The following is a 27,151-nucleotide window of genomic DNA, read 5'->3' on the forward strand; positions in this document are numbered from 1 at the left end:
AAGAACAATGGCACTGGGTTTCGATCCTTCTGCACATACTGGCTTTGTGGGAGCCTAGGCTGTTTGGATGTTCACCTTAATAGACCTGGAAGGAGGTGGGAGGTCCTTGGACTCCCCACAGGGCAAGGAACCCTGACTGCTCTTAGGGCTGATGAGAGAGGGGGAGTTGATTGGGGGACGGGGAGGGAAATGGGAGTCGGTGGGGGGGGAAGAGACAGAAATCTTTAATAAATAAATAAATTAATAAAAAAAACTTAAAAAAAAAAAAAGAAGTCCCAGTGAGAGGGCCTCTCACCTAGAAAGTATCACTCTGGCCTGCGAACAGGGACAGCTGTCACAGCATGTGACAGACTCACGAGGTCCATCACATTTCACTTCTCTCCAACAAGCCTTTGAGTAATGGCAAACCCTTCACCCTGGGTCATACCATCATTCTCTCGCATTTTCCCCACACTCGGTGCCTGCAGCAGGGGCACTAAGTTCTGACCTTGAATGGAGCCATTGACTTCTAGAATAATTCTGTTGTCTAAGGCTCTATGAGGAGCAGCCTAAGAAGTCAGATTTTTAGTTGGGATTAAGACTTTTTGGTCCATGTCTTTGAAATGGTGTCTACCAGTGGTCTGGAAAGTTAGGGGAAGTCAGGATTTCACCAAGAGCACTTAACATTTTGCCAGACATATGTTCAAGTCATGGAACTTGGTCCTTCTTATTTATTACTATTGTGTGTGTGAGGTGTGGAAACAGCAAGCATGCCCCAGCATGGACACAGGCTAACTTTGCAGAGTTGTTTCTCTCTTGGGATGCAGCTAGGATCTTCAGGCTTGTACAATGACTTCTATCCGGTGATCCATTTCAACATTATTCATTCGTATGACTCTGAATTCATGCACTCCCCTATGATGGGCCAGGTTTGGGAAGAACCTGATATAGCTCATTTACTCCATAGCCACCTGTGATGTCTGGCTTGGTGCTGTAAATTTCGTAATGTCGTTGTCAGTGATGGACTTAAAGAAAGGGGAAGCAGCTCAAAGAATAGCTCGCAGCAAACTGTGAATAGAACTCGCTACGCTTTGCAACTGCTTGTCAAATATTAATATGCATGGGAAGCCCTGAAGGGAAACATTGAATCTGCAGGTGTGGGGAGTGCACTGGCTAGCACTGGCTCGCGGGGCTGTAGGAGATGGTGCAGCAGACCTTTGTAGGGAAGACCGGAAGTGTAGAAACCAGACAGGAGCTCGTGTTCAGGTGTCTGGGCAGAATTCTGCCCCAGGAAACCTCAGTGCTCGCTTGTCTAGTATATAACTGACTCACGTGATTAATGGCACCCTCCTTTAGTTAAAACCACCTGACCACAGCTGCCAATCACAGATTCAAAATGCCTTCATGACAGCGCCAAGACTAAGGTTTCATTTCAAGGCTGAATGGTAACTAGGGAGACCATAGCTCGTTATTAAAGGGCTTGGCTGGCAAGGATGAGTACTTAAATTTAATCCCCAGACTCCATGATTTACAAAACAAAACAAAATAAACAAGAAAGAAAAGAGATGGGCATGGCAGTGCATTGGGGAGATGGAAGCAGGCATATTCATGGAGCCTGCTAGCCAGTCAGTCTGGATTGTTTAGTAAACTTCAAACTAGTGAAGGCTGAGGGACCCTATCTCAAACAATAAAGTATTTTTAAAGGAGGATGTCTGTCACCTGAGGAATGACACCTGAGGTTGTGTTCTGGTTTACACACACACACATACACACACACACACACACACACACACACACTGGAAGCCACATACACTCCACACAACTACCCACCTAGCAAGCCTGATGTTCTCCTCTGAGATGGAGGATCACTACACACAGCAAGAAGACTCGCCCTTTTCCCCTTCCTCTGTGGATTTTAGGGCTGGCAAAATGGAAGACTGCGTCCTTGAATTTCCCAGGCATGTCTCCTCTCCCTGCTCCTTCCATCTGCTTTCCTCTGGAGCTCGGCCTCCTTAAGTGATCACAGGCCCAGAGGCCGGTACACCATCTGGGCCTGCGCTGAAAGACTTGCTCTCTGAATGGGTTTTAATTGCAGCTGGCATTTCAGAGTCAGACACCCAGGCTGCCATCTGGCAGACAGCGATGTGGTTTGCAAAGCCGGCAGCTAACACCCACGGCTCAGAAGACCAGGTGGGACGAGTCCACTGGCCGGCCACATGACCTCCCACCCAGAACAAAGAAGCAAGTCAGTGGGAATCAAAAGTTCCCACTCCTACCCAATATGGTGGTCATCCAGCAAATGCAAAAATGCTTCCTCATTGAGTTTTCGTTTTTAAAACAATGTGTTTGACTCTACTTCCCAATGTAATTAGAGTATTTTGACATGGGCAAGCCGAGCATGTGTCTTCAGGTGACAATGCACTGTGGTCCCTAGACACTGGTACTAGGCAGCTATTACTTAGCTCACTGGGGAACCATGGAGGCTGCAGGAAGGCATGCATTCACCTTCTTGCACAACTGTTTTGCGGCCATGGTACTTTATTAATGGAACCAGGAAGACAGTAACGGTTCAGTCAGCAAAGGGTTTGTTTTGCAAAGCATGGGGACCTGAGTTCAACCCTAAATTCCATGTAAAAAGGCAGAACACAATGGCACACTTATGATCCCAGTGCTGGGAGGCAATAACAGGAAGACGCCTGGGGCTTACTGGCAGCCAGCAGAGCCAACCGGGCAACCCGCGGCCGGCAGAACCTACCGGGGACCCGTGGCTGACAGAGCCTACTGGGTGACCTGCAGGCCCATGAGAGACCCTGTTTCAAAAGAGGGGAGGGAATGGTGCTATTTCAGAATGTTGCCTGGGGTTATCTTCTGCTCCCAACATACACACATGTATGTACACATACAAAATGCTTTGTTAACAACTTCCAAGGATGACAGAGCTAATGCTCTGAAATCTATTTGAAACGCTAGTGCCTTATGCTTCCTGCTTTGTAAGTAAAACAATCTCAACAAATAATAGTGCAATTATTGAGGGTCCCTAAAAATGAATGGCCCAGCCCACTGGGCGGTTCCTCTTCCCTGTTGCTCTGGAAAGAAAAACATTTTAACAGCAGTTTCTGTTCTTGTCATCAGAGGGTAAGGACTTAAAGACTCTGATCTATACGGCTAATGAGGGAAACCCTGGCTACAGTGGGTGCTGACCCCACCTGCCCTGTACTGGCAAAAATCATCCAAGTCTAGCATGGTGTGGCTCATGCTTGTAATCCCAACCTGAGAGGCTGAAGGAGGAGGATTGCTGTGAATTTGAAAACAGCCTGAGCTGTCAAGTTCCAGGCTAGCCTGGGCTACAAAGTGAGACTCTATTTCAAAAATGTTTTTTAAAAAGAGAGGAAGAAAGAGGGTAACAGAGGGATGGAAATAGAAGATGGGAGGGGAAAGGAAAATTGGAGGGGGACATTGAAGGGAGAAAAAAGGTGAAAAGGAAGGAAGGAAGGAAGACAAAGAAAAAAGAATAAATAAGAAGAGGGAAATAGAGATGAAGAAAGAAAAGATGAGCAAGTCAGATCCCACAGTGAGCTGGCCAAGGTGTGGGGCAGAAACGCGCTCACAGAATGGGTGCAGGTCTGTGCTCCTTCAGGAAAGTCGACAGTATCTATGAAAACAGCAAAGGCAAATCGCCTCTCACCTGGCACTTTCACTTGGAGGCACGTGTTCCCTTCCCTGCTGGCTTCCCTGCAGCAGCATCTACAAGGCCCACCCAAGCCATACAACAGAGTGGACCTAAAGCAGGAGACAGCTCTGTCTTTGTAAGTGGCACCGCCCAAGCTACCACACTCAGGAAAGAAGTGAGATGCAGAGAGGGGTATGGAGTGGACAACTGGGCTGGACAGTTTCTGCTGCCTTGGGGATGTTCTCTCCACCCCCACTTTCTCCCTCTCTGCCGCAGGAGGCTGCTCTTCTCTCACATGTTGGGTATCCTCAAGCTTTCTGAGAGTTTGATCAATGGGGAGACCTAGTAACTTCACCCAGAGACAGGGCAAGTTCTTTTGGAGCATCCTTGCCTCGCCCAATCACTGGGCAAATTCGCCAGCTGGCTGAGTCTCTCACCTGGAGGTCACATGATACGTTAGGGTTGGCCACTGTTCATAAGATTGACTTTGGGCAAAATCAGAGTTACGGAATACAAGAAGACTAAGAGGAGAGGAATAAGCCCCAGCAGAAGCGGAATAACAGAAGCGGAAGCCCAGATCTTACCCATCTAAAGAGGAAAATTCATTATTTGTCTGTGAAAAGATTTGTATAAACTCTATGCCTCATTTAAAATGTCCAAGGTAAAGGAGGATAAATAAGCCACTTGTACACCACCTTCCTGTGGCTCCAGCTCAAAGTCACTAAGATGAAGGCTATTGTAAAGGGGCTGGGGTGGAGGGACAGTCACTTCTTCGTGTGCACCCAAGCTTATGCGACCGCTTTTCCCGGGAGAATTTGGCCCGAAGGGTTTCAGCAACTTTCATTAATAGCTCCAAAGTTTAGTAGTCACTACAGCTCTTTCAAGAAAAGCACATAAACACAAATTTATATTCACCAAGCAAGTATTTCAAAAGGACTAATCTGAGGGGGTAAAAACAGCTGTCCCTGAAGATTTCTGAAAAATATATTCGACAGGACATTTTAAAGAAGCCATATATAGAATAAAAGAAACTAGATGAATGGAAAAGTGATCATTTTCTTTTAAGTCCCAAACATCAAATAACTGAACTGAAATTCATTTCCTTCCTTTTTCGTTTAGCAAACCAAGCAACTCCAAAACCTCCCTAGTACAGTTTCCTGGCTTTCTCCCGGTTTGGTAAATGAAGGGATTTAGATTATCTCTGGGGTTGAGCAGAACTGTCTTTTTCTCTCTCCCTCTTCTGTCTTCCTCCTCTCCATCCTTCCCCTTTTCCTCTCTCTCTCTCTCTCTCTCTCTCTCTCTCTCTCTCTCTCTCTCTCTCTCTCTCTCTTCTCTCATCTTGTTGGGTTACCTGTTCCCAAATCAGGACACCATAATGGGAGAAAATATTAAACATTTAAAACAACTCCAAAGGGGGATGGTTTCCAAGGTATGACATTCAGTGCTGACCTCTGACATGTACACACACACACATACAGAGAGAGAGAGAGAGAGAGAGAGAGAGAGAGAGAGAGAGAGAGAGAGAGAGAGAGAGAAAGAGAGAGAGAGAGAGAATAAAAAAACAAAATGTCCCTTAGTAGTGCAGCTTGTTACATAGGTGTCTGGGATTTGGACTCATGTCCTCCTGCTTGCCCACAGCACTCTTCTCTACCAGACTAAATCCCAAGCCTTACAGTGGGATTCTTTTTAGACTGGTCTTTGGTCATCACCTCACTTTCTTTAGAAGATGATTACAGTCGACGGCACAGTGAATGAAGCCCAGCACTCTGAGGACAACGATTTGAGAACCGCTCTAGCTTCCTTTAGATTGCTGGGATCAAACATTGACTAAAAGCAACTTGGGAAGCAAAGAGTTTATTTCATCTTATACTTCCAGGTCACAGTCCTTCGCTGCGGGAAGTCAGGGATAAAACTCCAAGCAGGAGTGTGCAGGCAGGCCAGTTTGCTATTCTACACAGCATTGATCCAACTGGAGAACTTACTCACATCAGAAACCAATGAAGAGGCTGCGTGCTATTTCACACAGACTCATGCTTATCTTGCTTCTTCCCACAGTCCAGGACCACCTGCCTAGGGATTATGTCATCCTCAGTGGCCTGGGGCCTCCAGCATCGATTAATAGCAAGACCATCTGCAAGGAGCATGCCCACAGACCAACCTGATCTAGGCAGTTACTCAAGCAGGCTTTCATCTCAGATGGCTCTTGTCTGTGTCAAGTTCACAGTTAACTAAGCCCAAGGGGGATTTTAGGCTCAGCCTTGGACTTCCTGTACGGCCATGGACAACATCCATTCAATCTCTTGCAACCTCTATTTTCTGAGTAATGGCAAGGTACCTTGCAGGGTTAGAATGGAGAACACACAAGAAGAATGTGTGAAAATGCTCAGCCCTCTCTTTGGATAAGTAATACTCCATACAATAGTCCCTCCATGAGGAAAATTATAGGAAAAAATGGCAAGAGGGGGCTGGAGAGATGACTCCGCAATTAAGATCACTTGCTGTTCTTGAAGAGGACCCAGGAGTGATTCCTAGCATCTACAAGGTGGTTCAGAATCATTTGTAACTCCAGTTCCAGAGGATCTGATGCTCTTTTCTGACCTTCTCTGACCTCCACAGGCACAAGCACGCACATGCTACCCTTACATGCAAAATACTCATACATGTAAAAATAAATAAATCAAAAAACTAATGTTAGAAAACAGCGACAAGATAATGAAGACTGTGGTCAATCTGTCCCTGTGTGTTAATGGGAGGCAGCAGATTTAGGACCCTGACAAATGTTTCTGGAAGTCTGAGTGACAGACAAGAATGGCATCGCTATGCACTATTGCTGCTGTACTTCAAAACATTTAACAAGGAAAACAGAATCACAAATTATACTTTTCCCAGGTGCAACAGAGAGCTGTGCCAGGGTGGATTCCAGATGAATCTCCTTCAGGGATGCTGGCCATCACCACAGGAGGAGCTGAGACAAGAGACCTAGCAACAGCCTAGAGAACCTTGCTATTATAGACGGTAGCAGGGTAGAAAGAGTGTCTGGGCTTGGAGAAGAGGGTGCTCTGAGCTCTAGGGGAGGAGTGGCTGAGTTTAGAAGGGAGGAGTCTCTGAGGTTAGAGGGGAGAGGTCTCTGAGGTTAGGGGAGGGGTCTCTGAGGTTAGGGGGAGGGGTCTCCGAGGTTAGCAGATTAATGAAGGTTTTAGACCAAATATAAAGTCATAATTTAGGAAACTAATCCTGTAGTTCCACCTGTCTAGGGGCTGCTACATGCTAGGAGTTTGGCAGCATAGGGAAAGTTCTAGCTAAAATACAAGGCATGTCTAATCTCTTCTATAAGGGGCAACCTCTGTCTTCTAATAATAAGTATTTTCAAGGATGTTTAAACAACCCTTCTAGAACCAAAGCAACTGCTCTGAGCTGTGCACACGCTGTGTGTGACAGCTACTTTACACGCACTAGGCCCTGCGTACAATTCCTAGATGTGTTTGTTTGTTTGTTAAGATTGTTCATTACCGGCAGGAACCAACAACGTAAGAGCCACGATCCAGTGAGAGGCCCTCTACTGGCTGCTTGCACACTTATCAGGTGAGAACTGATCCACCTGGTAACATGCTAATCAGAGAGTTGATATACAAACACGACAAGGTGATAATGCACCTTAAAACTGTGACTCTCAAATACTGAGGTGAAATTATATGTGTTCAGTTTTCTTAAAGACACACTTCGATTCGTAGCCAGTCAGAGAATTGGAAAGGAACGTGGGCAACATTACATAGCACATCCTCAGGTATCCAGGTGAGAGGTGCTCCACTCAGCCAGATAGACAGAAAGCAATTCTTTACTCTCTCCTCAAGCAAGTTCCGTGCATGAAGGCTAATTGAATAATACTGCCTTCTGATTTGCTCCGAAGACGAGTTCAGCAAGCTGGGAACACAAGCAGGCTAAAGTAGAAAAGGCTCCGAACCAGGCTTCGGGTGCCCGGGCAACTAGCCACTCAACTCTGTCTTTTCATGAACCAAACAGTTCAGTCATCTACGATAATCTTGGAGGTCTAGTTCGTTTTGGAAAGCATTCTCAGTTCAACTTCCAAGAGTTAGGAAATCTAAGTGTTTTGGCCTCAGCCCCACAGAAGAGGACGCTATGCATTAGCCTATAAGGAAAAGGGGGTTTGGGCTGGGAAGACAACTCAGTGGGTAAACTGTTGCCATGCAAATATAAGGACCCGAGTTTGACTGCTAAAACCCACATAAAAAAGGCGAGTGTGGTGGTGCACGCTTGTAATCATGATTGTAATCCCAATGCTGGGAAAGTGGAGACTGCAGACCCCCATGGCTTACAGGCCAGCCAGCCTACTGAAGCAGTAAGCTGGGACTCACCAAACAAAGTGAACCGGGCAAGATGGTACCACAGATAAAAGCACTTGCTACCAGCCTGACAAGTAGAGTTCGCTTGCTGAGGCCCGTGTGGTGTAAGAGAGGCAACTCCCAAGGCTGTCCTCTCTCCCCCACACAGTAGAGCACACATAAGCACACACTAACTCATGGATGTGCATAGACAAAGAGAAGGGAGCCATGGAGCTCAAGTGAGTCACTGTACGTTGTGTTCTTTTTGTTTGTTGCATGAGACTCCCTCTCTACAACTTCTCTGTCCCCACCCACGGCTCACACACAAACCCGAATCACTGCAACTGAGCAGGCTCCGGGGACTAAACACAGAGTGTCATTTGGCTATCACGAGTTCAGAGGAAGGGAAATTCTGCCAAGTGACAAAGGAGGCTGTAGGCATTTCCTTCATTTTTTTTTCAGGGCCGTGGAGGAAGCTCCATTTCAGAGCAAGTCATTTCCTGTAAGAATCTCAAACACACTAAGCCTTAGTATCAGCGTCTACTTGATGCCTTCTGGCCTCGGCTTGAGTGATAGGTGATGATGAAGCCCAGGGCGATTGCATATAAACAGCTAGTACACCATCAATCACTGATGTCTGCTGTCGTGTTTCCCAGAGGAGGGGTGTGGTTTAGTTATTGCTCCAGTTGGCTCAGACAACCAGTTGGAAGTGTCTGTTCACTGCAGGGAAGTGACGATTACTCCAGCCCTGGCTCTACCATCTATATGGGCTCAATATATATATTACATTCTAGATTGTTTCTAATATTGATTTACTGTTTGTGTACATGTGCCATAGTGCTATGCAACTTGTAAGAACGGGGTTTTCTTCTTCCCTCACGCAGACCGACTCCAGGAGCAGGCTAGGCACCAAGCACCTTTGCTCCCTGAGCCATCATACCCATCCCATCTTCCTGGCTGTTTTGCTTTGCTTTGTTTTGTTTGACACAGGGTCTCAGGTAGTCCAGGCTGGCCTTTGAAGACCTTGAACTTCTAATCCTTCACCTCCAGAGTGCTGGAGTCCCTGGCCAGTGCTCTACTTCATCCACTTCGCTGGAGTTCTGGAGAAGACTCTCAGAGCATCATGTGTGCTAAGTACGCCTTCTCCCCACTGAGCTACATCCCCAGCCCGTCCAACAAATATCAATGGAATTGAAAGTCAAAACTGAATGTGAATCCGTTCTTGTATACCACTTAGTCAAGCTGATCTCCCTCCTCTCAGTGCAATTTGAAGGCCAGAGATACAGCCCTCTCTCAGGAAATGAAAGCCACAACAATCCTCTGTGTGGCTCTGACGAGGTATTAAAACAATGGTCATTTCTAGCCGACAAACTCTGCTTGACAGGCTGGCTTCAGAAGGCCGACTGTGAGTTCAGATCCACTTCGGCTTCTGAGATAGCACCAGGCCCCTTGGAGCCTTCCCCTGTGTGGTTTCCAAGCAGACGAAGTCAGAAGAAAAAGAATCAAGGCTCCAGCATGGTTCAGACTTCAAGAAAAGACAACAAAGGGCAGGAAATTTGAAATGAAATCTGAGAATCTGCCCTGAAATTGGGCTATTTTGCTGGTTTTCTCACAGAGGGCGGGGATGAGAAAGTGAGCCATTGGTGGCTGCCTTCCCTGGGCTGGGCGTTGCTCACTGTTCTGACAGGAATGTGATTTGTAACACAGGGCACACAGGTCTCCCCAGGGAAGCAACTGAAACTTGCAGGAGGTTGCCCTCCAACAGCTACCCCACCCCCAGTCACCACAAACCAAACCAAACCAAAACGATAACAATCCCCACTGAAGTTGCTAAGTTGGTGTTTTTAGCCTTTTGTGCTGTGATGGCAAAGGAGCTGAGGCTGGATCATTAATTAAGTACAGACACCTTTGTGCAGGCACCTGCGTGCTCGTAACCGCGTGGTCACGTGTGTACCCGTCTGTGTGAAGGACAGATGACAATCCTGGGGGTTGCTCCTCAGATAACACCCCTCCCCCCTTGCTTATTTGAGACAGGGTTTCTCACTGGCCGGAAGCTCACCTATTTAGCTAGGCTGGCTGCACGGTGGGCCCCAGAAATTCGCCTGTTTCTGCCTTGGTGCCAGGATCTTGTCACAACCAGTTTCTCATTGTTGTTTGTTTTTAGCATGGGTTCTGAGGACTGAACTCAGGACCTCAGGATTGCCTGTCAAACACTTTATCCTTGAACTGAGTTATCACCCCAATCTGCTTCAGACCCCTGAGGAAGATCTTTTTACGGAAGCTCTACCATTAACTTAACTTTGACCTTTTCACCTGGACCCTCATTCAAATAACTTGCTCAGAAACCGTCTTCCCGCTGGAGAGAGAGCGGACTTCAGGGCTGGAAGTGACTAAGGAATGAATGAATGTATCTGGGTAGGACGGGTCCTACCAGCCTTAACCTAGTCAGGTTCTCTTCCAGACCAGTCAGGCCAACTAGTTCTCAACCCTTGTGAAGCTCACTGGAAAAGCACGCACAAATAAATGCAAAAAAAAAAAAAAAAGTGACTATAGGAAGGAAGCCATGGCAGTGACAAGCACAGCTTTGGGGTACCCCACTGCAGTGTTCTCACTTCCACAGCCCTTCCTCTTTGTGCCTTGATCCCAGCCTCTGCTCAAATAGAACCTTACCAACAGGCTGCTCTTTCCTTCTTTAAAGTCTTGTGCATGTGTTGTATGTGTGTCCGTAAATTTTCATGTGTGCACATGCAGGCTGGGCATCAGCATCTGGGGCCTTCCTCTATCACCCCCCACCTAATCTCTCATATCCTGAAACTCACTGACTTAGCTAGACTCTCGGGCCAGTAAGCCCCAAGAATCTTCCTGCATCTGCCTCCCCAGGGCTGGGGTTACAGGCTCCTATGACCACGCCCAGTTTTGTGTGTGGGGAAGCAGAACCCTGGTTCCCAAGCTTGAGCACTTACAAGATGAGGCATGACCCCAGGCTATTTCTGATAAATCCTTCTAAATAGCAAACACCCATCACCAGCTTCTCACCCTTTCCTTAAATTTGCCTCTGATTTATGACTTGAGTCCGGTCTTCAACTTCAACAGACTTGCTTTAGTTCCTGGCTGCTCTGGGCATCTTCAACATTGGCCTTGCCGCCCTGGCTGGCTCTTGGTACACACTTGTTGATCGTTCTCTCAAGTCCAGTGACACCCCCTTCCTATATCCTATCTTTAGGTTTCAAGAAAAAAAAAAAAGTCATCTTCTGCCAAATCCATCTAATCTCTAAAAAATTAAATCATATTTATAGTTGTTGTTCAAGGAATTGGGATGTGTTCACAGGGGAAAGGAGACAATAGAGGTGGGAGGGGCGTGTTAAATCCAGATACAAGGGTGTGAATAATTTGTAAAAGACAAGCAGCTGAAGGTTTCAGCAGTCAGAATTAGCAGCGGAGAGGACATTGGGGTAGAAGTCAAGGAGAACGGCTTTCCCTCAGGAGCTGGCCATGAAGTGGTCAGGTCCTGGAGCCAGGCTGCAGAGAGGCCCCCAGAATGGCCTCTGGCAAGAAGTACCTTTCTGAGGTCTTGAGGTCAAGGGCAGGATCCCAAGCTGCAAGGTAGCTACCATCAAACTACCCTTAAAATTAAGATAAGTAACATCAGGCTGGGCAGTAGCTTAGTGATAGCTATTATCGCTCACACTTGAAGCCCTGGGTTCAAGGCCACCATTAATTAAAAAAAATGGGTAAATAAAATTACATACTCAGTTCTGTGTCACGCTAGCCACATGTCACATGAACAACAGAGAGATTTTCATCAGGAAAAGACCTCCCAGGGCCTGGAGAGACAGCTCACTGGGTCAAGGGTTTGCTTCGTATGAATGTGGACCAAAGTTCAATCCCCACAATCTATGTAAAAAAATAAGAAGAAGCCTAGTATTTGATGGTCATCTGTGTGCTAGTGAGGAGATCCAGGTAGATTCCTGGCGCTAACAGCCAGTGGACCTGGCCCACTGTGGCACCGTTTCAAAAAGGGAGCCAGGGAGTGGTTTAATGGTTCCTGGGTTTGAGTTCTGCCCTGTCTCAAAACAAACAAGCAAGCAAATGAAAACACAGCAACAACAAAACCCCCAATAATAAACAAAGACCTCAAGAAAAGAGCAGGCAGTGGGATGGAATTCTGCCCCCGGGGGAATGTGGCTTCTATTAGGTGGTTTGCTGACTCTGGCCTTGGTGTCCCTGGTGGAGCAAAAGCAGAAGACAATTAACGACAGGGACTAGCACTCCTTGCTAAACCCATAAGCCCTGAGTGGCATGGCCAGAAGGTTCTAATAGCAAGAGAAATGGGCAGAACAAGAGTTGCAACAAGTCGCAACCTGCCAGGGCTGGAATCAGCTGGCCTAGCCTCTCCAAATGCAAATCCCTGGCCGCAAGATAAAAGACTGTTTAAAATAGGGAGGCTTGCCAAGGTATCAAGTAATTCTCCTTAAGCCCCATTTCAATGACAGAAACATAATGCAGAACCGAGGCATGGAGATTAAGCTTCCAGTCAAAGCCCACAGCAGCCTAGAGCGAGGAAATTAATATTTCAGAAAAAATATTGGCTTTTTTAAAATGGAAGGCTTTTGGGAGAGTTTCAGCCATAGTCTGCCAAAGACTGCTGAGCTCCCAGGACAGAAGAAGAGAGGTGACCAACTCACAGGGGGAATCCCCAAGGCCCCAGGGAAGCCAGTTCTCTGCTGGATGCATTGATATAAGTCAGGCCCAGTTAAAAGCAGGCATTCCTCACCCTGAGACTTCTCAACCTTCCCTCCATTGCCTTTTCTCTCCTTTCCTGTGTCTCCAGGAGAGGTTTTTAAAGTTGATATACAAAGCTGTGCGTTTTATTATGGTTTTCTCATACAAACAGGCTATCATGCTGTCTTCTACTCCACCCCTCCCGTAGCCTTCCCTGTGTGCCTTCTAAACCCCACAACTGTTCCAATCTTTTGCTTTTTTGTCCAAGATTCGTCTGAGCTGCTTACAATCCCGTTATCCCCACTGCCCTATACATAGAGGCTGAGACTGGATACACACTCTACTCCCACATAACAATACCATGTTTTTAACCTCTGTGAGTGTGTGTGTGTGTGTGCGCGCGCGCGTGCGTGCGTGCGTGTGTGTGTGTGTGTGTGTGTGTGCAGAAATAAGCACGTGGAGGTCAGGGGGCAACTTCGGATGTCGGCCTTAGCCTTCCACCTTAAGGAAAAGCTGCAGGGAATTCTCTGGTCTTTCCTTCTTTCCACCTCAGCAAAGACTACTGGAATGGCAGACACAAGCTACCATGATTGGTTTTTATGTGGGTGCTAGGGAATCTGAACTCAGGTCCTCATGCTTATACAAGTATGTGAGCCCCTGAGCAATCTCTCCAGCCCACCAATACTATTCTTATAGCCTTCTATAAAGGTGTGTGTGTGTGCACGCGTGTGCGCATATGTATGGTATATGTGCATGTGTATGTGTAATGCATGTGTGGTTGTACATGAATATCTCTGTGTGTGCATGTATGTGTGGTCTATATGTGTATGTGTGTGTATTGTGGTTTATGTGTGTTTGTATTATGGGTGTGTTTGTATGTGTATGTATGTATGCATGTGTGTGAGCTGGTATATATATATGCATGTGTGTATGTTATGATGTGTATATATATGCATATATGTGTTTGTATGTGTGTGTCTATGTGGTATATATGTGTGTTTGTGTGTGTGCTGTATGAGTGTGTGTGTGTGTAGTGTATGTATATGTGATGTGTGTGTGTGTATGTGTGTGTGTATGTGTGTTGCATACTAACAAGCCCCAGTGATCCTCCACTCTCTGCTTTTTTACAGCCCTGGGATTACAAACACATGTAGTCACCACCACCCAGCCTTTTGACAGTGAGCTAGAGATTTGAACTCAAGTCTTTAAGCCTACAAGCAAGCACGCTTACTCATTGAGTCACTAAGCCATCTCCCTTGTCTGACAATACTGTTTTTAGGGCCCTTCACAGATGACAGCTAAGATCCTACATTATAAAAGCAGCCTGGCTGACATTCATTTCTCCGACAAAGCAGGAGAGTTAGAATATATATTCAACCACTTTACTGTCCGCCTTAGATGACCAGACAGAAGCTGTCTATTATTACAGAGCACAGGGAGAGAGGGAAACAAAGAATTTAATCTGTCCCTGTCATGCCCCCTTAGATCTAAGGAGAGTGAGATGTGAAAAGATCCCAATAGCCAATGGTTGCATGTCATTTTCAAAGGATGTTTAATGGGCGGGAGAAATGGCTCAGTCAGTAAAGCCCTCGTCATGCAGCCATGGTGATCCTGAGTTCGATCCCCAGCACCCACCAACTTAAATAAGCACAGCATTCCGTGCCTGTGATTCCAGCACTGGGAGGCAAAGACAGGAGACTCTTGGGGGCTGGTAGGCCAGCTGGCTTCGCCTAATGGAACCAGCAGGCCCAGGGTCAGTGCAAGACTCTACTCTGATTCTGCCTCCCCCAGATCTCCCAGGTAGGCATCAAGAGCAGGAAATCGTGGCCTCCCCTTCACTCTACAGCTAAGATCACTTTCTGATCCTGGAATCCTCACCCTCCAGAAAGCTGAGGTTACAAACGTTTGCTTTCCCACCCCATTGGAGCCTCACTAGGGAAGCAACCCAGGGCTTCACACATGTTAGACAACTGAGCTACACCCCATCTCCGAGGAAGTCACCATTCTATGGATGTCTCCAAAATAAAAGAACCTTTATTCTTGCACAGCTGTGCTGTGATGTCTTCTTGTTTGTCTTTGCTACAGTGTCAATGAATGGGAGCGGCTGCACCCAGGAAATGGCGTTCCTCTACTATGGGTACTGCCTAAATATCTTGCCATTCCTGGGCACCTACTTATTTGTACTCTCACTGGGTTTGGCTGAATCGGTGTTTTTTATCCTGGCTTCCACATCAGAAGCATCTAGGGATTTTTTTTTTTGAGATTGAGATGAAGCCAAGGCCTTGCTCAGGCCAGTGAGCCAGAACGTACGGGTTGACTCAGGCAGCGGGATTACTTTAAAACTTCTCAGATGATTTGGATGTACAGCCAGGCTTGGAAATGAAACACAGTTCAGCAAAGGACAAAATCTTGGGGCTGGGCTGAGGGAATTGCTCACTTGGTTACATTCTTGCTGTGCAAGCTCAGGGACTGAGTTCGACCTTTAGAACCTATGAAAAGATGATCGACATGGAGGTGTGGGCTTACATTCCCAGGGCTGGAGAGCTGGAAAAAGAAGGGTCCTGGGGTTTGCTCCTTAGCCAGTCTACCATACTTGTCAAGCACCAGGCCAGTGAAAGGGCCTGTGTCACAAAGAAAGTAGAAGGCATTTCTAAGGAAGACCCTGGAAGTTGTTCTTCAGCCTGCAATGGAATGAACATGCATGTGCAGGCACACCCCCCCACACACACGTGTATATCCAAATGTACACACACACACATTAGCTGTTCCTGCAGTGAACCCAAGTTCTAGTCCCAGCAAAAATCATCTGTAACCCCAGATCCGTGGGATCCAACACCCTGTTCTGATCTCCTTGAGCTCCAGGCATGCACATGGTACACATACATGCATGTAGACACAACGCTCATACACATACAATGAAAAAGATGAACTAAAGCCAGTAACATTTAAGAATACATGTGGGAGGGGGAGAGAGCTGCAGTCTCTACAGAGTGGTGAATTTAATAGACGGAAGTGCATCGGGGCTGGACCGTGAGCAGTGCCCACAAGCGCTTCTCTAAGTGTCTGGAGCACAGCACTCCGCCAGGATACAGCACCTCCAGAGTTGTTTGCAGGTGTGGTCAGGCCCAACCCAAAACATCTTCCTATGACTCAACCTCTGATCCTGTTTGGGGATGAGGCAGGGAGGATAAACACATGTGCCCAGGGCCGTTCATTTTCACTGTGAACATTCTTCTTCAAAGATCACTCTGGGCATATTCTTCAGAAGGAATTCTGCCAGTTCTGATCTTTGGAAAGGGTGGAACTTCCTTAGCCAGTCCTCCCAGCAGGACATGAGGAGATTCATTTGAAAAATTGGAGTGGAGAATTTCCTGATGAAGCTGAATTTCTCTCTTTAGTTTTTGTTGTTGTTATGCTTGTTTGTTTGTTTGCTTGCTTATTTTTTTTTTCTTTTCATGAATGTATCTTGTTTTGATCAAACCCACCTCTCACTTTCCAACTCTTCTTAGGTCCTTTCCCGTCTCCTTTCCACCTTATGTCCTAGTTCCAGATAGGTAGGTAGGTAGGTAGGTAGGTAGGTAGGTAGGTAGGTAGATAGACAGACGGAAAGACAGATGGGTGGATGGATAGAGACAGTTAGTGTTGTCTGAACACATATGGACTCTGCACTGTAGCCTCAGCAACCTAGCATGGGTCTCACCAGTGAAGAAAGCAACTTCATCCCCCCCATCCCCTCAACCCTGCAGTCAGCAGCTGCCTCTAGCTTCTCAACAGATGTTCATCCCTATGAGTCCCTTCCCACCCAAGAGAAATGAACTTCTAAAATGTGTCTTAGGTTGGTGAGATGACTCAGTGGGTCAAGGGCGTTGTCTCTAAGCCTGATGACCTGAGTTCAAGCACCAGGAAGGATCCTCATGACAAAAGAAAAGAATAAAACTAACATCCAAAAGTTCGTTTGTCTTCTGCCCTACGCATGCATGTGTACACACAAATACCAGCCATACACATAAATAAATAAATTAAATACAAATAATTTTAAAAATTAGAAAGTGTCTCGAGGTCTGGGGATGTGGTCCAGCTGGTAGAGTACTTGCCTTCCACATACAAAGCTTTGAGTTTGATCCCCAGTTTCCCATAAACTAGTCCTGACAGGGTAAATCTGTAATCCCAGCAGCCAGGAGGTGGAGGAAGGAGAAACAGTTGTTCAAGGTCATTCTTGCCTACTTGGAGAGTGGAGAGTTCAAGGCTGGCTTAAATTTCTTGGAACCTTGTAGTAGTTTGAATGAAAAAGGGCCAAACTGTTTAGGACAGATTAAGAGGTGTGGCCTTGTTGGAGGAGGTGTGTTAGGGGCTGAATGAGGCCTACTCCCCTTTCTCTCTGCCTGGTGGTTGTTTTCTCAGGATGTAAGCGCTCAGTCACTGCTCCAGAATCATACCTGCCTGCCTGTTGCCCTGCTCCCCATCATGATGGTCATGGACTCTACCAGCTTCCTAATTAGTCAATAGAAAACGGCTCCTCAGTTCAGAGCTGACAGCGGTGTATAAATTTGTCATTCAGAAAAAAGCACGCGAGCCGGGCGGTGGTGGCGCACGCCTTTAATCCCAGCACTCGGGAGGCAGAGACAGGCGGATCTCTGTGAGTTCGAGGCCAGCCTGGTCTACAAGAGCTAGTTCCAGGACAGGCTCCAAAACCACAAAGAAACCCTGTCTCGAAAAACCAAAAAAAAAAAAAAAAAAAAAGCACGCGGTTACAACGCCAACATGATGCATCCTAAGCCACTCTCTCCCTGCAATGGAATTCCCTTCCCTAGCCTTTGTGCACTACCTCTATCCCAATCTGAAGAAGGGCCATTTCTGAAATGCTCAAATTTAGCGTTGTTGTTATTGCAGTGACTCCTTCCTTAATACAAGAATCAGTATGTACGTGTCATTTTTAAGGATTATGTGAAAAGGATTATTCTGGAAGACTTAAAAATATGCAATCTTTTTAAAGAAGGAAGTACATAAAACGTAACAGTGAAATCCCTAAGAATTTGAGGAAAACGTTGCCAATTCTACCATAAATCCATTAATCCAGTCATTACTTCAGGAAGCCCGACCCTAATGGAAAACCTGCAGCAGGAAGGAGGATCACGAGGCCCCTCCAGCTCACTCAAACCGCAGGAACCTCGCCCTGCAGAGGACTGGTGGCATAGGAGAGAATGAAGCCACTGTCCCCAGAGCTCGCTTAATTCATGCTTTGACGAAAATTAAATAAAATATCATGACTCAACTTCTCCTTTTTCAGAGTAACACTTCTGCAAAGCAATCTGTGGAAAATTGGGACTGCCTATTAGCTTGGTCACCTCACAGGTCACGCAGGTCACGTACACTGTCTGCTAGCCAAGGTCATTCTTCTTTGAAAAGGAATTCATTTTATTATTTGTTATTATTATGAATGTGTGTGTGGTGTGTGTGTGTGTGTGTGTGTGTGTGCAAGCACCAGGAAAGCCAGAAGAGACCATGGGACCCCCCCACCCCCCGCCCAGAGCTCTAGTTACTGGTGGTTGTTAGCCATTGGACTTGGTGCTGGGAACTGAATTCAGGTCCTTGAGAGCAGCCAGTGCTCTTAACCAGTGAGCCATAGCCTCAGCCCTTCGGGTCATTCTTTATCCTATGTCCTTTGGAAATGCTGTAGCTGTACAGGGGCTGTGCTAACCCTCAAACTCAATCTTGTTTTCTATCCAAGCAATCTGATGGCACCCTGGGTGTCTCTCCTACTCCTGCTCAGCCTCTGAAACACCTTTATTCTTCTCCATGTCTTTATTTGTGAAGATTCACAATTAAGCAGCTATATGGGAAGGGTAGATAAAATAACAATTGCCTTCTAGATCGACAGGGTAAGGACCTGCTCTTCTTACAGAGAGATGCTTGTGTTCACTGATGTGTTGGGCACCTGAAGCTCCGGGAAGCGGGGCGGGGGAGCCACAGAACGGTAGCAACTAGCTATCTGTTATATGTTTTCATTTATTTGTCTATTTATTTATTTTGGTATTTTGAGACAGGGCTCCTGTAACTGAGGCTGACCAGATATTTGAACTTGAACTCTTGACCCTCCTTCTCTCTGCATCTCAAGTGCTGGGATTCTAGAATTGTCCCATCATTACCCAGCATTTTATAAATGGCAACATGTGTCTCCTGGGAATGGTGATACAGCCTCAAGAGGACAGACTGTGAGAGCCTAAGTACATTTTAAGTTTTAATTACTGTGCCTTAGAGATCCAGGAGACAAAAATGCCTCTGAGCTGCAAGCCCCTTGCCCAAGGACAGACAGTTCCTGAAATGCTGGAGGTTACTCTCTATAGGACATAAAAAGCCATGTGTTTTCACTCCCCTAAACAAGTTTATATGATCCATCTGCACCAGAAGTGCTTGATCACATGTGAGTGGGAGGTTCACAGGCAAGAAATACATCAGGATGTAGGCTTGCCCCTGATAGGACCTCATGGGAAATACGCCCCTGCAAACTGTGACTTGGAGCCATTTGCCTGGTAAGCTGTGCATGGACTTGGCCAGCGTCCATCCACCAGGCCAGTATTTACATAAAGTTTGCTTCAAATATGGCTTTAAATCGTGGTATTGGTATTATTCTCAACCAGTGGGATTAACAAGACCACAGTGGTGCCCAGAAGAGAGGCTGCCCCCACAAGCAAAAGAGAGAGAGAGAAAAGACACATTGTACAGTCTGAACTCCACTAGATGGGGATACAGGGGCAAAAGACTTCAAAGAAGTGTAACCTAAAAGAAGAAATTCTCCATCATTCTAACGTTCAAAGCGAGGACTAGGCTTCTGGTATTAGTCCCCACCCTCAACCTCATCCACAGTTTAGCTAGTAGTATGTGAAAATATAATAGGGGTAGAGACATCCTTGTGTGTGACTGTGAATTGTTTGTGCACATCAGTGCAGTGCCCGAGGAGGCCAGATCTAGAGGGTGCTTGATCCTCTTGAGCTGGAATTATACACGATTGTGAGCTGCCCTAATGTGGGTGCTGAGAACTCAGGTCCTCTGCAAGAGCAGCGTGTGCTCCTAGCCTGCTGAGCCAGCTCTCCAGCTCCAGGACCACAGATTTCTATTGCAGACTTATGTAGAAAGTAAGCAGTGAAAGAATAAAGTTAAGTACAAAGGATAGAAAGACGAAAAGACAAATTTGCAATACGTTACAGCGTTTCAGTGGATGGATGGTCCTATTACAGCTTAGGTGGATGGGTGCATCTTTCTGGGCCTCCATTTCCACATCTGTAAAATGGGACGGAGAATTATACCCCCTCAGAGGGCAGTTTCGAGATTGGAAATGGCAAGCAAGCGAACACAGTTTTCAGTTAACGAAGTGTTGTATTCCTATTAAAGATTAAGTACAGAACATAACAGCCAGGCATGGGCAATAGTTTGTCTTCAGACCCATGAGACTGCAATCCCAAGCCTAACTGCTGTTCTTTGCCCATTTCACTGAGAATAAAGAAATTCAAGCTGAGTTTCTGCCCTGCTTTCTGGGCACTAGTTTCCCGCTACGAGAGAGGTGGGGAAAGAGCCACTTTAGCAACCTTTGCATGTGTGGTACTGGGAATTGAGGTTCAGGCCTCCCAGAAGGCAGGCGTTCCATTATGAGCTGTATTCCCAGGCCTCACAATGGTCATGTTTTTAATATTCATCATTTCATTTTAATGCTCACTTTAAATATTTGTTTTAATATTCATTTCTATCTATTCAAACAGTGAAAGACATTTGACGTGCCCCTAGATTATACAGAACAAAGAGGAGCACAGGCAATGAGATGACCCATCTTGACAGTCAACTTGGTTACATTTAGAGTTGTCAGGGAAACACAACTCAGTGTGCCTACAAGGGTGTGTCCAGAGAGATTTAACTGAGGAGAGGAGACCCACCCTAAATGTGAAAGGCCCCATCTCACAGGCTGGGTCCTTCAACCAAATGAAAAGGGGGAGGCAAGCAAACACCAGCGGGCACCTCTCTCTGCTTCCTGACCGTGGGCGCAGTGAGACCAGCTCCCTCAGGCTCCCGCTCCATGCTTCCAACATCATAATCGAGCGTAAACCCAAACTGTGAGTCAAAACAAGCCTCCCTTCCTTGAGTTGCTCCTGTCTCAGGCACTGCAGCAATGAGAAGCATAACCAACAGAGCGGTGGCATTTACTAGACTAGCCCTGCTGTGTCCCTGGTACCCCAATGGAGTGCACACGGAGTGCACACCGACCTCCCGCAATGCAGCCTGCGCTCTGCTTGGAACCAGTGAATGTCATCTGGACCCTCTAATCTCCCCATTTCCTTCTGACTCTAGGACCCTGCCATTCAGAGAGCACAAGAACCAAATAATCGACACCCTGGTGACATCATAGTGAAGATTTACTGGAAGCCATACTGCCAATGACACTCCCCCAAGCTTCCCAGGGCTGCCTGCAAAGGCAGCACCAGTCAGAATCAACTAGCCTTCTATCAGAGGTTGCTTATTGTTTCTCATCTCCCTTCCCAGAACTTTTAAAAGATGAACACCTGAAGAAATATTTGGAGAAGAACAGGGCTGTTTTGATTGGCAAAGCCTGACTTACATAGACACTGGATACCTAGACCAGTTGTTCTTTATGTACAAGGAGTTGCAGGGGAAGATGACCCAGTCGGTAAAGTGTCTGTATGTAAGCAAGAGGACCTGAGTTCAAGTTCACAGCAGTCAAATGAAAAGGCTGGGCATGGTGGTGATTCCTTAAAATTCTGTCTCTGGGAGGGTAGAGACATAAGGATCCCTAGGGCTTGTTGACCAGCACGTCTAACCTAATTAATTGATGAGCTCCAAATTCAGAGAGCTACTCTGTCAGTAATAATAATAATAATAATAATATAGAAAGAGACACTCAGGATTAACCTCTAAACATCACACACACACACACTCACATACACACTCCACACACACACACACACACACATGCATAAACACATTCCACACACACATACAACTACACATACACACACACACACACATGCAACACATACACATGTACACCAAGAGAAAAAGAAGAGGTGGAGGGGGCGTTGTTTCTACACACTGACAGAGATAAATCCAATGGACTCGGGTCCTGGGAGCTGAAGCTATGGCTCTGATTCAAGAAGATAACGGTGAACTGTTAAGAAACTGGATGCCATCAACTCAACTGTCACATGGGTGGCCCTGCTTATCTAAACGGGTCACAAAGCCAAGTCAGTCACGTGCTGGTGGGATAGGGGAAGGGTGGCGTAGTGAGAGAGAGATAAGAGAGGACAGGGAGAGGAAGTAGAATGTGCTGTATGCCTTATGGAATTGTCAAATAGCACAATTAATCACTATTACAAAGAAACTGGGTATGCTTCTGTGCCCTGGAGACTCTCCAGATATCTCATTAGTAAGTGGGTGAGAGGTGACACTCTGAGTTTGTGATAATGCCCAATAATGTCCTGAACGGTGTAAGTGATCATATGATGGCCACAACACTCTCGCCAACACCATCATTAAAATCTTGGAAGATGAACGTTTTTGGCAGTTTTAAAAGCTAACCAATGGTGTGTCAAATTAAGAGTCTCATCTGTCAACCATTTCTGAAAAGTGTCGGACTATCAGGCTAAGGTTATTAACTTGTCTTTCATTCTTCTGATGCTACAGAGTGGGTAAATGCTCAGGCAGCCAGTGCACGCCTGCTGACTGGCCTGAATGTGGAATGTCCCCACAGGCTTATGTCTGAATACTGCATCTCCAGATGGTGGCACTGTCTGGGGAGGTTGTGAACTCTTCCAGACCATACCCATCCCAGCAGAGTAAGTCACATGGGCTGAGCCTTGCAAGCAGGAGCTGCCTCTGGCTCTAGCTTGAGCTGTCTGCTCCCTTGTCCTTTTGTTCAGATGTGAACAAGTCCTTCTAGAGGCTCCTTGCCAGAGTGGCCATGACCTCTGCATCAGGCCTTCCTGATTACAATGGACCCAAAACAAAGAATCTATTTACTTTCAAGTTGCTTCTGCCTGGTATTGTTGTCACAATGGTGAGAAAATCTACCTCGCACAAAGCCCAAGGGATATTTTGATATCAGTGGCTACTTCATACTTTTCTCACAGAGAGGGCATCACAGGGATGACCCAGTGTATGAATTGGGTGGTGATCTGCCTGCAGGCAGAGCAAGAAACACACGGTGCCCAGGCTACATATGCACTGGCACTGTCTCATGGAGCCGAGAACACCATGGTGGAGGAAAGGGGTACAGGCTTTCCAGAATGGCCCCCCAGCCTGCTTCTGTTGAGCATCCATACAACAAGGCCTCATAGTCAATGGTTATGAATGTGTCATTTATTCTAACAGGGCTTTCACAGAAAGGGTCACCTTCGTGACAAGGACACTCAGACTATTCTCAAGCAGGAAGAAGTCACCCAACTCTCTCCTCTTCCTCCACAGTCTTTCATCCCTTCTCCAACAATCCTGGTGTGGCAGAAGACAACATATAATTCATACGAAGGCAGGTAGCAGGGGCCAGTACTTGTACTAAGAAATATGGCTATTGGCTTTCTGAGTTCTGCGAGCTTCAAGAATCACACTGTCCGAAGTGATGGATAAAAGAATGAGCACATCAAAGACAAAGGCAACGTACGAAAGAACAATAGGCCTTGTAACCCCCCCTAGTGCGCCACCCCCAGATGCACAGAATGAAAAACTGGAGGTTGAGCAAATCTGCACTGTAGACAGCAACAGAGTGGATCATGTAAGACTTCCTACAAGTCCAGTATTTTATGAAGCATGCCTGTAGCTATGGGTAGCAAAGTTCTGGCAGTAACGTTTAATAGCAAGAAGGCAAGTATTCTAGGCTCACAAGCCTGTTCCTTTGCCTTTAAAAGCCGGGAACTGAGAGCGGCAAGGAACACAACATGCACATAAACATGTGTACTGAGAACATTGCTAAGGAGATGGGAGAGGAAGACAATAACGGCCACTCCCTTGGGGAGTTTTCAGTCTAATTCCAATGTGAGAAGGCACACACGATAGGTGGCCAAGTGACCATATGAACGAGCTTGCAAGAGAGGCAGCGAGCAAGAGAAAGATGGGAATTTAAATGAGCTCACAGGAGTTAAAGATGTAGCCTTGGTGCTGGAGCAATGACTCAATGGTTAAGAGTGTTTGTTGCTCCTGCACAGGATCTGGGTTGGATTTCTAGTACTTGCATGGTGGCTCACAACCATTAGTGACTTCCATAGATAACCCAGGCACATATGTAAGACTCCGGCCAGGCAGGCTAGTGTACTTGGCAAGATCCAGGCCCATCAAATAAGTGATCTACTCAAGTCCATTGAGATCTATAAATTTTGGGTCTGGCTAATCGCACTGAGTAATGTTTTATATATGAAAGTTCTTTACAATAAAGTTTTAATTATCTAAAAAATAGTTGATAGCATCTAAGAATTGACAATCCAAGTTGTCCAGTTGTTCTCTAGTATGCTCAGGCACACACACACACACACACACGTACCCTCACACATACCACAGGCACATCCCCCACTCCGCACACGTACCCTCACACATACCATGAATATACACACAAATGCATATCCTCATAGATACCATAAACACACACCGAAAAATAATTAATTAGTTAATGAATTTAGTAGGACCCAAGGCATGAAGTATGCAATAGCAGAATGGGAGATGAGAGAGACCTGGTTTGATCCATGCCTATCCTCACAAAGTGCATCTGCAAAGCTCTGGCTGCCATATGCATCAGCCGCACAGAGGAGGGAAAGTCATGTGGTCACCGAGGACTCAGGAAGAGAACCCACACAATGCTGGGCCAAGAGAGATTCAACTGACGACTGATTAGAGACAGGGTGACCAAGGGGAAGACCATGAGCAGAGTCTTTGACGACAGAAAGGGGTGCTGCAGTAGCTTAGCTGGGGAGTAAAGCTGAAACCAGGTGGCCCTGCATTTCACACAGCCAGGTTTCTGCAGCAGACAAACATCTCACTAAAGGGGTCCAGGATGCAAGCCAGTCTGAGGAAGATGCTGAGGTTCAACGCAACAGCAATCAGCATGAGACACAGAAGGCAGTGGAAATGTTTTATTCTTTTTTTTTTTCTTCATGCCAAATACAGTTCAGATGGAAAAGGTTTAAAATAAAATAAAAAAAAAAGTAAGAAAGCGATTGGGAAGGTGAGCAACTTAACCCTGAGAACTGTTTATTGTTACAGTATTACTTAGGGGCATTAATCACTAACAGGAACTGAGAATTCTAGAAGAAGAAAGTAGCCAGGGTTTAAATGCTGCCGTAGGATTGAGTACCATACAGAAGCAAGTATTTTTTGATCACATTGACCCCAACTCTTCTCTTTAACTTCTCCCACATCTACCCCTCTTCCTTACCCCCCAACTTCATGTTCTGTTTTTAACAAAATTATTTTCATAACCCATTAACGCCAATGTGTGTTGTCCATTGACATTTGGGTGTGGGGCCATCCACTGGCATGTAGCTGAACTACCATGAGCCACACCCCTAAAAAACTGACCCTCTCTATCCTCAGAAGCCATTAGATGGCACACATTTATAATCCAACGCTGGGGAGGTAGGGACTGGTAGATGCCTGGAACTCACTGGCCAATCAGGATAGTGAGAGACCCTGTCTCAAAAACACAAGATGATGGTCCCTGGAGAATGAAAGGCAAGGCTGCCCCCACCTTCACATACATCGTGCACCTACACACAGATTCTCTCACCCCTCCCCTCTCTCTCACACACACCAAAATACCCATACCCTATGCCTAACAAGGGGCTGCGAACTAAACAGAAATGCAATTATAGGTCTCGGCAGCTCCTCCCTGCCTAAAACAGCAGTCTAGAAGCTGCCAGGCCATGGCTATGTCTGTCTTCTCTAAGAGTATTTTAAGGGAAGTGATGGGCCAATCTCTGAAGGGCAACAGAACACTAATTATACCCACGCACATTTCCTTTCCTATCCAAGGCATATAAATACTCCTTGGGTCTTCTTCTTCAGGATAAAGCAAAGCCCTTCTTGATTTCTCTACCACGAGAAAAGCCTTCTTGAACATTTTACCCACTCAAGGGAAGATCAGAAGCAAACACTGTAATAGACCAAAGAGAAATGGCATTACCACCAAACCAACTAAGGTTGTCTTGAGTCAGATATGAGTTCCAGTTGAAGCAAACCTACTATTTCTGCAGTCTGTCACTCACACACCTGCAGCAGGGAATTCTTAACAACAGCAATACATTTTTAAATGACAATAATAGTGAATTAAAAACTCCAGGGAAATGGTGGGTCTGACCTGTAAGGGTTTTCGTAGTTTCCTGTTTGGATTAGTTCAGGATTTAATAAAAGTTTTCAAAGTCAAACTTGGTAAATTTCTCTATTAGCATAAAGAATTACATGTTTCACGTAGCTCCATGGATAAGGCACACAAACCTGAGTTTGGATCCCCAGAAACAATACAAAAGAGACAGACATGGGGGATGGAGAGATGCTTCAGCAATTAAGTGTGTGCACCATTCTTGGGGAGGACCTGGGCCTGATTCTCGGTGCCATTGTTGGGCAGGTGCCCATTGCTTATAACACAAGCTCCATGGGGACCTGATGCTTCTGACCTTTGTGGGCTCCCACACTCTCTCACACACACCCAAACACCTACACACAACTAAAAATAAGAAAAATGAACTTTTATAAAAAGCCAGGCATAGTAAAGATTGTAATCTCAGTACTGGCGAGGTATAGAGGCTTCCTGAACCTCAGTCAAATTGGCAATTTCCAAGTCGATGAGAGATCCTTTCTCAAAAAACTGTCTGGGCAAGGGAGATGGACCAGGAGATAAAAAGCACTTGCCTAGCAAACCTGGGGCTGGAGTTCCAGGAGCCTCTGTGGTGCAGCAGCAAAGGCAGGAGAGACCTCTCTATAACATAGCTGTGAGGAGACCTAGACTTTCTTCTGACCCCCACATGTGCACTGTGGTAGGCGTGGCACCTGTTGCCCATACCCTGTGCACATGCACACATACATGCACGCACCCGAAAAGAAAGGGAAAGACAAGAAAAAAGGAGAAAATCTCTGCCAGTCCAATTCTCATCACAAGTAATTAAAAACAAGCCTCATTGAAGCCAACACTTAGCAGATTCGTCTGGATACCTTGTTGTGCCTGGTGCCTCAGTCCCTACCTGCTGTCTCAGAAAATAAGGGTCAGTTCTTTAAGTTAAGATCAAGGTCTTGTGGTAATTACACATTCCCAATGTGGTTTCTCCTTGGCACAGGACTAGAAGGGGGGCAAGTGATGAAGGGTTTTAGCTGTGCTGGGGGTGGGGGTTGAGGCGGAGGGTTTTGTTTGGTGACGCCACAGTGCAGACTCAAGTCTGTTCGCAGCAGGGGAAAGGACAGG

General features: G+C 46.2%; 1 protein-coding gene across 2 annotated transcripts in view; it reads right to left on the bottom strand.

Moving 5' to 3' along the window:
- Positions 1 to 27,151, bottom strand: part of Tgfbr2 (transforming growth factor beta receptor 2) — a 90,587-nt gene that overhangs the window by 52,318 nt on the left and 11,118 nt on the right. The window contains exon 2 of one of the 2 annotated variants that reach the window (XM_057767567.1): positions 19,915 to 19,989. The exons of the other annotated variant lie outside the window; for it this stretch is intronic. Within the exon in view, the coding sequence (XP_057623550.1) occupies positions 19,915 to 19,989 (75 nt within the window). The remainder of the gene's footprint in view (positions 1 to 19,914; positions 19,990 to 27,151) is intronic. 2 annotated transcript variants of the gene reach the window in all.

Source organism: Chionomys nivalis, chromosome 4 (genome assembly GCF_950005125.1).
Source record: "Chionomys nivalis chromosome 4, mChiNiv1.1, whole genome shotgun sequence".
In the NCBI taxonomy this organism is placed as follows: domain Eukaryota; kingdom Metazoa; phylum Chordata; class Mammalia; order Rodentia; family Cricetidae; genus Chionomys; species Chionomys nivalis.